We start from the raw sequence: 14,542 nt of genomic DNA on the forward strand, positions 1-14,542 counted from the left end.
GCAACGCCGCAACGCCGCAACGCCGCAACGCCGCAACGCCGCAACGCCGCAACCCGACCGCACCAATCGCCGCCCGGCTTTCCGATAGGTAGCCCCAGTGCCGTAAGAATTCCGAAAGGTAGAGGGGCGACAGTTTTCGCCTACGGATTTTCAACCGAAAACTAAAGGCATAAAGGAAGCACAGACATTTGCACAAGGAAATAAACCAATCAAAATCCTCCATTTCCAACCCGGGAATCGAAATGGGGGGAATTTTTTTATGCGTTATGCGTTATGCAAAAATCTGTGCTCCCGCCTTAAATATCGATGCACTATTGCACTCTCCATTCTCCATTCCACGTTCGTGTCTAACGTAGGGGTTGCCATGTTGCTGCGTTCTTTATGTCAAGCACGGTCGAGATTCGAACGATTGGTCTCTCCTTACGCATCGATTTATCACGCTAATCTGGATCGGCCTTAACCCGTTATCGTGATCGGCGACATTTTCAAGCGTTCGCGACAGTTCGAATATGAATCGAACCAGGTGATGTGGATTTGTTTTCTTATTGCTCGTCACCACGTCCGTTTGTTCATGAGAAAACGTCGTGGCAGAAACGCGACGCGACAGTGTTCCCCTTTTAGCGCGTCCGCGCTCGTTTCCGTTGTCGATGTAGGGATTCGCAGCGCGCTCGCGAGGTTAGGCGCGGTTCTCGATCTCTCGCGCGATCGACAACATCGTGATGTTGTCACGAAAAAACAAGGATCTAAGAACGATCAAGGAGGGAGTGGTTGGGAAATATGTGAAAAAGGAAACGCCACCCGAAATGCCAAGTACGTGTCTCGCACACTTAGCTCCTCTCATCTCTGCCCTCTCCCGTTCACACTGAGATACGCTGTCATTTCGTCGAAACATTCTCGCCTCGCATCCCTATCTTCGTCCGAATTAATAAAGATATAATCTCAAGTAAGACAAGAATAAACACAAAAAATGTAAACATAAATATATTAATAATTGAAATATTAGATCAAGACACATAGAAAAAGAAAAAGAAAAGAACGTCTTGAACATAGATTTGAAAAATTGTACTGGTGCACGTGTTAATTATCACCATATTAGGTTACAAAGGTTTTCAGTATCTCCCTTTTCCCCCTTTTTTAACGCCCGCCCATATGACAATGTTATTTTTTATATTTGACACATTGATCATAGCATTTTGTGTTCGTTGTGTTTAGTTATCAATGTATGGACTACAGAACCAAATAAAAGAACGAGACGACGTAACAACCTTCCAGCGATGACAACTATGGTAAATTATATTGTATATGATTGTATCGTGCAGAATATTGTGTGTGTATGTATGTCATATACTCTATACATACTGTTTTTTGGCGTGATTAAATAAATAACAAAACAGAGTGTTTAAATTCTGCTTATTTCAATTTCATCTCAAGAAACTACTTAACCCTGGCTTCCCACACAGGGGTGTCTAAAATCCCAAGTGAAATGAAGTAATTCACGAGTTTTGAACGTAACCTTTTTTCACAAGCGAATATTTTACAAGTAGTTACTTTCTTTTTCACATTTTCCTATGCATAGACATATGCCTCGATGTGTGGCGTATCGATGGAAAAAAAAGTGACTTAAAATCAGTTGATTCTTTCTTGTATTTTTAACTAAATATTCGACGTGGAGAAGCAGTGGCACTCGAACCCCAGTGTCGGAAGCTAGGGTTAAACGTTACGTGTGATATTCCCCAATATTAAGTTGCAAAGTTTAAAATTACCAAGTTATAAAATAAAATTTTAAACCTTTCAATAATTGAATATGTTCTCGTTGCATTAAACGTTTCTCTCCGTTAAACGTATTACAAACTTGAATAAAATAATAGTCTTTTGTCATATCTCTCTTTCACAATAAATTCTTATTTAAACAAATCTCTATCGGGAAGATGTTTAGTAGAAGGACGGTGCATACACATACACACACAAAATTACATTAAAATTGTTCGTAATGATTCTTAACTTTCCAAACAGCTGTCTTAAATGCTTGCAATAATTTAAAAAAGTAGAAAGCAAATCTATTCCAACTAGTGTCATTATTACCTATCTAAATCTACATATATTTATATGAAGGCTTTTAAAGAGACGTCGATATACATCGCAACTTCTCTCATGTCATAGTCTATTCCTCAACAACCTAGCATGGTGCAAAAATTCGGAAATACAAAGACTACACCCAGTGCCGTTGGTTTGGGTAGTCACGAGGGAAAATATACGCCGAATAGTTCCGTTCCTGATTTAGCGCAAAGGTTAATAATTAATATAATGTCTTCAATATCATATCAATAATTTAGCTTTACTCGAATCTGTCGTTTCGTAAAGACCGCAGACAAAGCGTGCAGAGTGAAGTAAGGTTTGCAACACGTATTTTCTCTTCGGTGTTTTTTACCCGTTTATCTTCACGATAGATTCGCTAATCTTTCCGTTAATACGGCAACGAGCGACGGCATGCTTTCAAGGACCGCAACGCCCATGTACCACCCTGAATTATCGCCCGCAATGTCCCACACTTATATCAATCAATACGCTGGATCGGAGTATCATTTGGACAGGGTTCAGACACCGCAGATGCCTTACGTGCCGTTCGACGTCGACACCGGTTACGAGGACTACAATCGCTCCGCGTACCGTCAAACTGCTGGGTATTGAGTTCTTTCATAGATCTATTAATTAATTAGTCATATACGAACAATGTCTTTTGTTCCAAAATGAGATCAAATCATTTACCAGCATCTATCAAACATGTATATTTATTCACGAAGTAGTGAGTAACGTGTCATTTCAAATAAAACTTTATTTTATAACATTCGACGTGCAAAAGAGTGCGTTAACAAATTTCGTAAATTGAAATCGACGTGATTTCGATAGCTTTTAAATCGTAGTGATCGATTACAAGTGAAGATGATCATTATTTTCCTGTTTTGATTTCCGGAAGCTACAGCAGATGTCATTCAGAGAGATCGAGTTCTCGATGCGAACAGCAGCAAGAAGAGTTGCCTCTGCCACCGGGATGGTCGGTCGACTTCACGCTCAGGGGCCGGAAGTATTACATCGATCACAATACCAAGACTACGCACTGGTCTCACCCACTCGAGAAGGAGGGTTTACCTACGGGATGGGAGAGAATCGAGTCACCCGAATATGGCGTTTATTACGTCAAGTGAGTAAGCCGAAACGAGACAAGAACAAAGATATTTGGAATATTGTGAATTTTTCTCCGTCGTTTTACGTGTCGTTTTACGTGTCGTTTTACGTGTCGCGCAAAATGTGTCACATTTCAGTCACATCACGCGTCAGGCACAGTACGAACATCCGTGTTACCCGCACGAGATGCAAGCGGTGCGCGTTGTGTCGCCACCGCGGCACACTCACTTTCATTCTCACAGCGTCCTGGTACCTGCCAATCCATATCTAAACGAGGAGATACCACATTGGTTATACGTGTACAGTAGAGCCTCAATAGCGTTGGATCGTAAGCTACGTTGGGAGCTATTTCGTCTACCGGAGCTGGACTGCTTCAATGCCATGCTCACTAGGTTGTACAAGCAGGAATTGGAGGAGGTTGTGATGCGCTATGAAGAATACAGGTAAAAATGAAATGATCAAATTGAGAACGCATATTTGTAAACTCGTTATTCGTTATTCGTCGCTACAGATCAGCATTGTTATGCGAGATGGAACAGAGACTCAAGGAATTGAATCCAGAATCTAGTGGATCCAACGCTGGTGCTGTTGCCTTACGAAGGTCTCTTCCCTGAGAGATGGATCTTTCGATCAAACTATTATTGACTGATGGAAAGGTTCCTTAGTGTTACGACGAATGATTAATAATATTTTGTCCATATAAATATACAATCGATTTCTTTCGATTGAACGGTTTTATTATAGGATTGCTCTCGAGTTCAAAGAAATAATAATTATTAAATGTTATCTATAAATTACCTATAAATTTTCATCTATTTTGCCACACCCAGTATCCTTCTCGACAGTCATGGCGCTATATTTAGCCTCGAAATCCTTTTCGAGCGTTAAGCCTTTGATCTCGTACACGTGTGTGTTTTCGGATGCACCAATCAAACTTTTATACGCTTTTCCTACGTAAGAACAAATATTCTATTAGTTTTTCTGATTCCGAATTATAGCTCGACTTGTGTAACGCACTCCGACGTACTTCGTTCTATACGATCATCTGGTAGTTGCTCCTTTATTATCTTGTAAAAACACACAGCAAAACAATTCCATCCTATGAAAGCATATATTATAGCAAATTTTGCTTTTGCATTCCGAGCTTGATGTTCATTCGTTATTCCAAGCCATTTGCTAAAGTTCCTGAACATTGTTCTCAAGTATAACGTCTATCACTCCAAAACGAATGTCACATAACCTAAAATTCAACCGATCTGTTGTTCATGTACGTATGCATATGAAAGAGAACAAAGAATACAAACTGCTATTTTCTATACAAACATTCTACAAAGTTACAAAAAAAAAAGCAATAATATAAAAGGTATATTATTAACACAGTATATAGTCCTTTAATGCACCTTTTGATGCAGATGTAGATGCGTGTCACGGAATGAAGTACGCCCTGCCGCCCTGCGCGCCATGGAGAAAAGTATGTTTATTACTTTTTTCGAATTTCATTACAGTTTTGTAGATATAAAAAAGTGATGCAAACAAAACTGGCCGACTTGGCAAGATTTCTGCGTTTTCCTCGAAATTTTTTGTGAAAAATAGAAAATATACGAGTTTGTGGAACCATCAGAGTTATGACACAACATATTAATATTGACATATATTTTCTCAACGTAAAAAGATTTCAAGGAACTTTTAAAATAATACATTTAGGCACTCCAAGACGTTTCTCAAGACGGTGCAAATAAAACGTAACTTATTAAAATATATTTTAACGTAAAAATCATCAATGGAATATCTTTGGTGCAAATTTATCTTACCTTTATAATTTTATTTTTAACTGCTTTTCAGCAATATCTTATTGATAACCCTCAGCATTTCAAAATATATAAATAGCAAATATTCTTCTAATATAATGCAAAGAGTGTCCTTTCGATCATCATCTACCATACGCGAAAATCTAGGTGCCACCGTAAATCGTGTAGCTAAACGGACTCAATAAAAGTAACACGTGATAATGACTATTCACATTTTTCACGTCGAATATAAATTCAATAAACGGAATCATAGTTTCTATTCTTCTTAACGTGAAATACTTATCAACGTCAAAGCGTAGCTTGTAACGACCGATCGTGCAGTCCATTTTTCCTAGTGGATTGATGAAAAGGCCCTTCATGTTTGTATTGCTGAAAATAGAATTCTGTTTTCATCCATTTGCATTATAATTCTTTATTATACGTATACTATTTCATAGAATAATTACATTCTTGTTACATGAGGTCGAACGATTTTCAAGAAAGAGTTTTATTTGCAAAATGGTATACAGCTAGAACATACCACTCATTCAAAAAAGTCCATTCTCCGTCCATCAGTTTGTATAAACCGACTTGTAGGCCGCTGATTGGAAGTCCTTTAGTATTATCCACAATGTACGTGGAAATGCGCAATTTTGTTGATTCGTTAGTTTTCGTTGACAATTTTTCCACGGCACGGCTCTAGAATGAACGTGAGATATTATATCATCTGCAATTATAGTTTTCATATTGCATACTTTTTCGAATTAAGTAGTAAAAGCTTTTAACAAAGCACACTTGAGAAACGCATTTGCATAAAATGTATTTACATATTACAGTATATGTATATACTATTATACAATTACAATAATTACTATAATTACTAATCTCCTTTCCTTTAAATGAGATACCAATGTTTGCAATGCAGCAATCTGCTTTAACAGTCTCCTCTTTTGATTTTGTAAACACTTTATTCGCTTGCATTTTTTTTTATCCACTTTTTTAACAAACTCGAGAACTCTTTTTGCTTTTCTCGGTGTATCAACATCAGACGTAGTAATTTCTGAAACATATCTTGGTTCTGCAAACAAGCGTTTTGTCCGAGAAAAACAGTTCTCTTCAGAAATGTAATCTAAAAATGTAAAATACTCATTATAAAAAAAATGACATTACATTTATGTTATTACTCCTTAGAATCAGCGTATGTAGTATGTAGTTTCATTTACCTTTGTATAATTGTTCTCTTTAACTTACCTAAACGAGAAGTGGAAACTTCTGATACTTGCTGAACCGCATCATCGTACTCTGCCACTTGAGATGATTTGGACATACTTTTATTTTCCACTGTTGGCAAATTTGATGATCGATTTGCTCTATGATGCAGTAAGGCTATTTCTGGTGAACTTGCTACATCTACTATCACAGTATTAGGAATGTCTATAATGGATATAGCATCAGGCAGTAACCTCCGTTATTTGTTTCCAACTATTTACTATTATTTAATTCACCTGCATGAATGGTAGAAGCTTCCGATACTCGCTGAACTGCACTATCATACTCCGTTACCTTGGATACAGTTAAAGACGTAACTTTCACTTTAGGATACTTAGGATATACTTTGGATATACTTTGACTGTCTACAGTGCTTGGCGAATCTAGTTGTTTCGCTCGATAATGTAGCGAAGCTATTTCTGACGAACTTGTTGCATTTACTACTGCATTATTAGGAATGCCTAAAGTAGGTACAGCTCCAGGAGGTAACCTCTCTTTCGGAAATAAATCACGAGGTAATCTAAAGTGAGATGAACAAATAAACAAATGGGACACATCGTCTTTTTCGTGCAGTCCGCAAGCTTCGATCCATTTCTTAGATAATTGTAATCTTTTTGGAAATCTGAAAATATAATCATTTCGCTTTTATTCACAGCGAGCGAGCGAGCGAGCGAGCGAGCGTACACTTGTAAATATATTTTCCAATATACATATTTACTTGTGCAAAGAAATATTTTCAGCTGCATTTCTTCTACATAAGTAACAGGATCGCATTATTTTTCTTTTCTTCTGATCAACGTCACTTGCACTCGTTCCAAGTAAACGAAACACAACTGAGAACCGAGAAGTGATTGGAACGATTAGCTTAGAGTGGTATCCCTGGCACCATCGGTGCTCACGCACCGGCGCACGTCGACGTCGCGGTCGCACGTAAGCGCGAGTCGAGCTTCGTGAGCAAGTGCTCGTACTCCGGTTTTGTCTAATTTAGTTTAGTGTAAAGTCGTCATTACGATTTTGTCATTTCACGTGGGTGAAAGGTTCGTATTGTAAAAATGAGTAAGCATCATGAACGTGAGATAAGTGAACATCCTGAAGTTCAATGGGCCTTGGAGCTTCTCAAGCCAGATCCCACATACTATGCTGGTCCTCTGAAGAATTACGCAGCTGAGATGGGTTGCATAGGCTTGGGTAGTGCGGCTGTAGCTGCCAGCAATCATATGTTAAATTTACCACTTAATGCTGGTAAATGTATTTTATTATTAAAACTGTGCGTTGACCAACAGAATGTAATATTTTCCTTCATATTTTTAATCTCGTATGTCGTAGTGCGGTTATGTAACGTAGTCGCTGCGACCCAGTTGACGTTTCAAGTGCTACAGAAACACTTTCTGTCTTTCCTTTTTTCGACCAACAATAAAAAGAAAGCATCCACGCAGCCGGTGTTTTGGTTACCGCTTGCTTTTTAAATCCTTTGCATAGAAATAAATCGTTCCTTTCTTCCTTCCGAGAGAGATCGGTTGAAAAATTGTTAGCAATTTCTGATTAATAACAAAATTCTGTAATGTCAGAATCGAACTTGACATGCAGATGCATTTGACAAATACTAAGACATGGTATTAAATTGATTGAATATTTATGTTTAGGGTTGCACAAATATGCTGCAGCAGTAGTAATAGGATATGGAATAGCGCAGCTTGTAAATAAGGTTGTTGACAATCATAAAGCCGAGCGTGATACTAGATTGAGAGATTATATTATACGGCATCCAGAACTCTTTCCTGAACCAGGTGACAAATACTTCTCTACTTTTGATAAAACTTTTACTACTTTTTATTTTACTCAATTTAAGTACTATTTTTAAATTTAATAAAACATCACCTTTTAATTCGTGAAATCGTAAAAAGAACATTTAATTCGATATTCGATTTAGTCCAATTGTCTTAAACTGTTACATAATCACAATTGTTTTCTCTTTTTTCAGAACGTGTGAAATACAAAGAAATACTTCAGCCATGGATTCCATTACGTTAAATGCTCAACTGTAATTTATTAGAAACGATTGCAATGCAATGAGTATGTAATTGTAATGTATACTTAAAAAAAAAATATATATATATATATATATATATATATATATATATATATGTATGTAGAATATATTGTTACTGTTCAGACTTTTATCAATAATTATAACTGCGATTTTCTTTATCATCTTAATTTCTGCATGTACATGTTCCTTTCATCGATTCTAAGCCTCAAAATAAGAAGTTGTTATGACGCGAATCGAAGACAAACACGCGTTCGTCTTTCCCCGCTACCGAATCCGAATCAGCTGATCATTGTCATTCGAGCATCGCGAGTCGAGTCGATCGGACTTAAGGCCACAGTGTATCTCTTACGAAGTTTCTTTGCTGTTCAAACGCGCTTTCAACGTGTTCCAACAAAGCTTTCGTTAATCATACATTTAAAGTTCATTTCACATCATCCGCTCTCTCACTTATTCATCTTTCCGGTCTTCCTTCGCTTCTCGCCGTGTTGCACCAAGGTGGATCGAGTAGCCGAAAGTGCAATTCGTCGGCAACGATTGAAGTACACCGAACAGTTACAATTAATGAAAATACGACAACAGACGATTTCTCAGATGTAGGGAAAATATGAGGAAATAGATAGAAGGCAATAGATTTATTTTAGGCTATTTAAAAAATAAAAGACTGATATTTATGGATTTGATATGGAGCATCGCGCGAAATATTTTATTCCCTCTTTGAAATTAGGCATAATTTAACGTAATAGAGATTTGTCAAGTTTTGTGCGCATCAATTTGTACATTTGAAACACAATTTGATTTTCAAAATAAGATAAGGCTGTAACGATCGACAAAACTTTATCATGCATAGACACAGCACCCATTGTAATAACAATGAACGAAACGTCAACCGCTTGCGCTAAATTAAAATCTATCTCATTCAAGAGGTTACTTCTATTTTTTTTCAGGATTATAATTGTCGTTGTAGAGGCCAGTACCCTTCGAGTCTCCTAACCATGGATATTTATTTGGGCATTCTCTACATGTCTCTAGATACCTGTTCATAATTAATTATTATAATTTAACAAGTTTATAAAGTGCCGTTTCGATTAATTGAAATAATTCAGCCAATTTACCTTGTTGTTGTGAAATTTGCTTCAGCAGGCTTAAAATCTAAAGCACATTTATGTGGATTGTTGCATGGTGGCCCTGGCAGATCGTCCTTCTTCTTACACGACCATCCTTCGAAATTGTGCAGAGCTTTGGTAGGTTTAGGATCGGTCACCCATGTCAACGCCTGCGTGGCGGTTAGAAAGTAAACGTCAGGTCTGCAGAAAGCGATATTTCTTTAGAAACTGTGAAATACTTGACAAGTATCTTCATCTATTTTTATTTACAGCGTTACTGCCCAATCGAGGAATTTTGATAGACCGCGTTCCAACTCTTTGATTTGGAACCAATTAGTGTGAAAAGGCATCATGTACGGTGCTCTGTTCTGCTCGTAATATCTGTTGAAATCTTCTTGCAACCAGTCAAACACCTCTTCGGGATCGTGATTGTGAAGAACGCACTGATCCAAGTAAGGACAATGTCCACCTTCGTAGCTCTCGACATAGTGTGCGTTCAAGGGTAGTTCCCAAATGCCTAAAAAGAGACGGATAAAAGCACCGCTCGTGCATTGGTTATCGACATTACCAGAAAAGCAGAGAAAACCAAATGTATGTGTTGAATCATAAAACAATAATAATAATAATAATAAAGTTGAGTGTTGAAAAAAAAAAATTCTTATTGTTAGTGCCATTAATGTCTCGGAATATCCAATATAATTATCGACGATGATAGAATTTTTAATTCATACATACACTTATTTACATTCATGAGAAATGTAATTAATTAAAAAAATGTCTCAAGTAATTTTGTACGTTACGATCTATCGGGAATCTATCGAAATATCGAATAGAATCAACAACAAATCTTCATTAGGTTGATCGTTACCTTGGAACGATTTGGTGGGGCAAGTGCCTGCCTTGCACTCGTGCGGAATTTTGTAATCAAGCGTGTACGGCCAGATCGGTACCTTGAGTGGCGAGATGCCTATACTACTGTCGTATATGTATCCAAAGTCCTCGAGTACTTTGTACTGGGTATTACGACCAGGTTTCAAGTAAGGTGCCCGCATACCGACCACTTCGCCGGTCGAGATATTGCTAAAGTGTTTCAATATCTCTCGCATACCGATCATCTCACCAACCCACTCTTCGTAGCCTTTGTCTTCTAGACCCTTTTGAAGGCTAGAAAATTTCAAAGTTTATTTCGTCAGCGACATCGATGCAACAGATGCAAGTATTGATGCTACTCACGAGATCGTCTCCGTCGCAATCTCATGACCGTCGTGCGCTAGACTCTGGACCATATTGTAGTTGCAGTACTCGTGGGAGATGAAGAACGTGCCTCTCAGCGGGCAATTGTTCGGATTCAAGCGATCTTGAGTGAATATCTTCTGATAGTGGTCGAAATTGTTATGATTTATCGCGCCGTCAAATGTCATTATTATCATTTGCGGTGTCTGAAATGATTCGAGAAGAAGAGCTGCCGTATCCATGGATAGACGACAAACGTACTTTTAACAAAGCAAGATACATTAATTTTACCTCCTCTGGTTGAAGATTGCCAGGAATGACAGTACCGTCTCTGGAACAGAAGCAATACGGAAGCTGGCAGTTGGACGCGTCGCAGCGCTCGGCCAAATCTGTCGGCGGCTCGGTGATTGGCGCTGGTGCTGGAAATTAGAAAACACTTGTCTAACACGAGAATTCACGCGATTCTATTCGAAATCTATTTATTCGCCGAGCATGGATGGGAGATATTACGCCGAAAAAGCGATCTAGCTTCGTGTAGTTGAGCAAATTTATAACGGAAACAAAAAACATTTGCCCTTACTGGTCTCAATGGGTCCGCAGCGCGCCTCGTTTTTGAACGTGCAGAACTTGCTGATGTCGTCAAAGTGCAAGCCCGACGGACATCGGTTCAAGTAGGGGTATCCATCGACGCACTCGCGGAAAACGATCAAACGATAATAAAACATGTAATTACAATGCAGATAATCGCAGCGATGACAAAGAATCGATAACGTAAGAAATCAGAGCAACTTAATTACTTGATAAAATCTCCTGCAGGTTGCTGGATCGGCAAAGTTGCCGTTACCCTGTCCCTCCGGACATCGAAACTCTTCATCCTTTTTGTCCTCGTCCTTTTTGTTCTTTTGGCAATGCACTGGAACGGAAAGAAAAAAGAGCAATTGAAAGTGAACAAAAAGAAATAGAACAGTGGATGATAATTCTTATAATACGTAGATGTATTAACAACTCTCTCTCGTTTATTGGTGAAAGGGCGATACAATTGAATATTAACAAGACGACGCGGACGTTTCGATAATTTTTATAGATGACTTTATGGATATTCCGCGGGAAAAGATTCTTTTCCACCCTCCTGTGAAAGTAACCCAAGCAATATCTAACCGATTCTGTCTCGTGACGTGGCTCGACCTTGCACGATTACGAAAGTTCCGATTTTTTTGTCTCCTCAAAGATCACGATCGCGCCGGTGATGGAGAAAAGTGTTCGAAGCCGTTGAGTTGGGGATCGCTCGCTTGAAACACGTCTGGGGATTCCGGATGGGGCCGGCTACGCTATCGTTGTTACGCTCGTGAGTTTATGTTCTTTTCGGCGACGCAAGTCCGGCTATTAGCGTATCTCAAAATACTTTGCGCAAGTTTCATCACGGTATCGGGTCAATAATTGGCAACGCACGAACTATGAAAACTACGAAATAAAATCTTCCGAAAGAGCTTTTGCTTTTGAACCATTCCAGCCGCGCGTTCGCTGTAACTGTGCTCGCACTGAGCACGCGCAAGAATTGCACAAGTTTTCGCGAAACTTGTAACAAATTTGCTTTTGATCTCGCAGACGTACAGCGCGAGCGGTCCGATCGAACAATTTCAAACGCTTTTTCAGAAACCCGATTTGTTTTTGGCGAACGGTGCTCGTGGAATACTTGTCCTTGCCGTCACAAAATCGAGCATGCCACGTAAAACAGTTGAGACGATGTAAAATATCGAAATCGCTATCGCACGCACTTTTCGTCAGCTGTTTCAAGATACCATCATCACATTATGAACGATGCAGACGCGCAAGTGGCTTGAACTGCAGAAAAAGATTTTGTAAAATCAGAGCCTCTGGATGGACAAGCGAAGGCAATAAGAGAAACCGCACGAGACGCGATCGATGCGTAGATCCGAAAGTATTAAAAATGGTATGGTATGGTGTGCAAGTGCCCGCGAGAGAAAGTAGCACTCGCGCGACGACTCTTCTCAGTGACCTTATAATCGTTACACGCGCATGGCACGTTTTTACACCGTCTTTCTTTCACGATACCGTATAGCGAAAAAAAGTGACAATTCTTGACGCAAGTCGCAGACGAGTTACTTTATCATCATCGGTGTAATCATATTAACGGAATTTTGCCAGCCTCTCCCATTTTGGCAACTCTCGAAATACAAACTGCCTTTCAAATTCACGCGATTCTATGAAACGAGACGGGAATTATCATACACGCGTACGATTTATGCAGGTTTCCGTTCACCGCGCCCATCGTTGGTACATTCGGGGACACTCGAAGCGCGTAATTCGACCGCACAGTAGTTTTATAATTCTCGCAATGCTGCAAAATTGTCCGATCTTGGTTGGACTAGACGAATGAAGATTCATCACGCAGAGTTATTAACTTCTAATCTACACAGCTAAATATTTACAGAATATATAAATATTTAAATATTTAAATATGATATCGATATTATTTTCGATTTCTTTTTTTTTTTTTCAGTTTGCCACATCCAATTTCTGACGGATTATATAAAAAAAAGTGTAATTTTGCGAGTGAGCTTTTTTCATCGAGAGAGGTGCCCGCGCTCGCGGGTGTCAAAGAGATGCATTCAGCGGTAAAGTGAAAAGTGAAGGTGCGCACCATTGCGCGTTGGCAATGACGTTGCGCGCTGCCACGCTCCTGCTCGTGTACGTACACCATATGCACGTAAGACAAATCTTACGTAAACGCGAGTGAAACCGAATGAACCGACGTACCGAATTTGTCAGGACGTCAATCGTTCTTTCTTGTCCCTTCTTTCTGAAAGACTCGGTTTTTCTATTCTTCTGGTCAAGAGATATCTTTATTGATTTACCAATTGAGAAATTTCACGAGTAAACCGCTTCTAACTCTTCAATTGACAGAGAGAAACTCGCGCGTGCACCGAATTGTTCGAATTATATTATAAAATTATTTTACCGGAGGATAGCATCGAGCCAAACGAAAAAAACCAAATTAACACGAGCGAAGACCCGCTAGAACTGGTCAAGCGTAATCCCCTCCCCCCAAAGACGACAACACGACAGCAGAAGCCAAACTCATCGTCAAAGAAGACGACCATCATCCGAAATTTCGCAAGTTTTAGAAAGCGATTCGAGTCGGTACGAACGATGGGTAGAAACGCGAATGCCACGTCGAGCATTGCACGCGAACGGTAAAAGGAACTTGCCGTCTATCAAGAGCCCTTCGAGTCGTTGGAATTTGGAGAGATCTCGCCATTTCCGGGGAACAAGAGTTAACGTACCCTCGAATAATTGGCATTCCGAAATTGGTCAGTCGAACGAGAATTTAAGCGACATCCTTTTCCATTTTCCGACTGTCCCACGCACAGGCAGATACGTTGACAGAGAGAAAGGTGATCGACGTGGAGGAAACGAGCGAGGGGCGCGCCTACCTGCGACGACGGTGAAGACGGCGCAAAGGATCGCCACTTCCTGGAGCCTCATCGTTCCGCGCACGCGTCTCGGTATTCTGGACGACCACCAGTCGCGCGTCCGTTCCGGGTTCCGTTCGCGTGCCTCGATAGCTCGTGCGATCACGGCGATGTGTCATCAGCCGACCGACCGATCCACCGTGTTGATCCGCTGCCACGACACTGCCGGGGAGTGTACGTCGGCGCGGCACTTCTTGGGAGGAACTGGCCGGCGAGGAACAGTTCTCAGCTCATTGGCTGACCACTTTCTACCGGCGGCAGCCCGCCGCCCGAGTAAACTAACGAGAAAAGCTGTCTTTCATATCGGAATCGACACGTCGCGGGCAAAGTTGCCCTCGAGCCTCTTCGTCGGTCTCGCTCGCAAACAGGGACGGATGGCGATCTTCCGCTACGAGATCGCGAGGCCAGAACGCTACGTGAATT

The 14,542-nt window shown here is 40.0% G+C and overlaps 4 protein-coding genes and 1 long non-coding RNA gene across 10 annotated transcripts; 2 read left to right on the top strand and 3 right to left on the bottom strand.

Annotated features, from left to right (window-relative positions):
• The first annotated feature begins 105 nt into the window (after positions 1-105).
• On the top strand, positions 106-3,980 carry LOC105275789 (protein salvador homolog 1). 2 transcript variants are annotated; one of them, XM_011332892.3, is made up of 7 exons: positions 106-810; positions 1,213-1,286; positions 2,161-2,288; positions 2,448-2,681; positions 2,975-3,199; positions 3,321-3,626; positions 3,695-3,980. In XM_011332892.3, exons 1-7 carry the CDS (start codon positions 720-722, stop codon positions 3,795-3,797), a joined length of 1,161 nt encoding a protein of 386 aa, XP_011331194.1. In that variant the 5' UTR covers positions 106-719; the 3' UTR covers positions 3,798-3,980. The 2 variants fall into 2 exon arrangements, with proteins under 2 accessions (XP_011331194.1, XP_019886053.1); XM_020030494.2 differs by having other exon boundaries at positions 106-523.
• Positions 2,774-3,554, bottom strand: LOC113562894. The gene is made up of 2 exons (XR_003407226.1): positions 3,412-3,554; positions 2,774-3,147 (listed from the first exon to the last, which is right to left on the bottom strand). It is a non-coding gene; the product is annotated as an uncharacterized LOC113562894 (long non-coding RNA).
• Positions 3,981-4,646: 666 nt separating the features above from the next.
• On the bottom strand, positions 4,647-7,124 carry LOC105275792. 5 transcript variants are annotated; one of them, XM_026973616.1, is made up of 6 exons: positions 6,958-7,124; positions 6,476-6,861; positions 6,222-6,380; positions 5,843-6,099; positions 5,512-5,669; positions 4,647-5,360 (listed from the first exon to the last, which is right to left on the bottom strand). In XM_026973616.1, exons 1-6 carry the CDS (start codon positions 7,011-7,013, stop codon positions 5,135-5,137), a joined length of 1,242 nt encoding a protein of 413 aa, XP_026829417.1. In that variant the 5' UTR covers positions 7,014-7,124; the 3' UTR covers positions 4,647-5,134. The 5 variants fall into 5 exon arrangements, with proteins under 5 accessions (XP_026829417.1, XP_026829416.1, XP_011331197.2 ...); XM_026973615.1 differs by having other exon boundaries at positions 6,222-6,383; XM_011332895.3 differs by having other exon boundaries at positions 5,879-6,099; positions 6,222-6,404.
• Positions 7,125-7,145: 21 nt separating this feature from the next.
• LOC105275793 lies at positions 7,146-9,374 on the top strand. The gene is made up of 4 exons (XM_011332898.3): positions 7,146-7,481; positions 7,883-8,026; positions 8,221-8,312; positions 9,234-9,374. Exons 1-3 carry the CDS (start codon positions 7,292-7,294, stop codon positions 8,268-8,270), a joined length of 384 nt encoding a protein of 127 aa, XP_011331200.1. The 5' UTR covers positions 7,146-7,291; the 3' UTR covers positions 8,271-8,312; positions 9,234-9,374.
• On the bottom strand, positions 8,940-14,466 carry LOC105275782. The gene is made up of 9 exons (XM_011332884.3): positions 14,081-14,466; positions 11,423-11,538; positions 11,206-11,317; positions 10,917-11,044; positions 10,626-10,831; positions 10,261-10,556; positions 9,663-9,909; positions 9,402-9,593; positions 8,940-9,322 (listed from the first exon to the last, which is right to left on the bottom strand). The coding sequence occupies exons 1-9, from the start codon at positions 14,130-14,132 to the stop codon at positions 9,220-9,222; spliced, it is 1,452 nt and encodes a 483-aa protein (XP_011331186.1). The 5' UTR covers positions 14,133-14,466; the 3' UTR covers positions 8,940-9,219.
• Positions 14,467-14,542: the final 76 nt, after the last annotated feature.

Source organism: Ooceraea biroi, chromosome 11 (assembly GCF_003672135.1).
Source record: "Ooceraea biroi isolate clonal line C1 chromosome 11, Obir_v5.4, whole genome shotgun sequence".
NCBI classification, from domain to species: domain Eukaryota; kingdom Metazoa; phylum Arthropoda; class Insecta; order Hymenoptera; family Formicidae; genus Ooceraea; species Ooceraea biroi.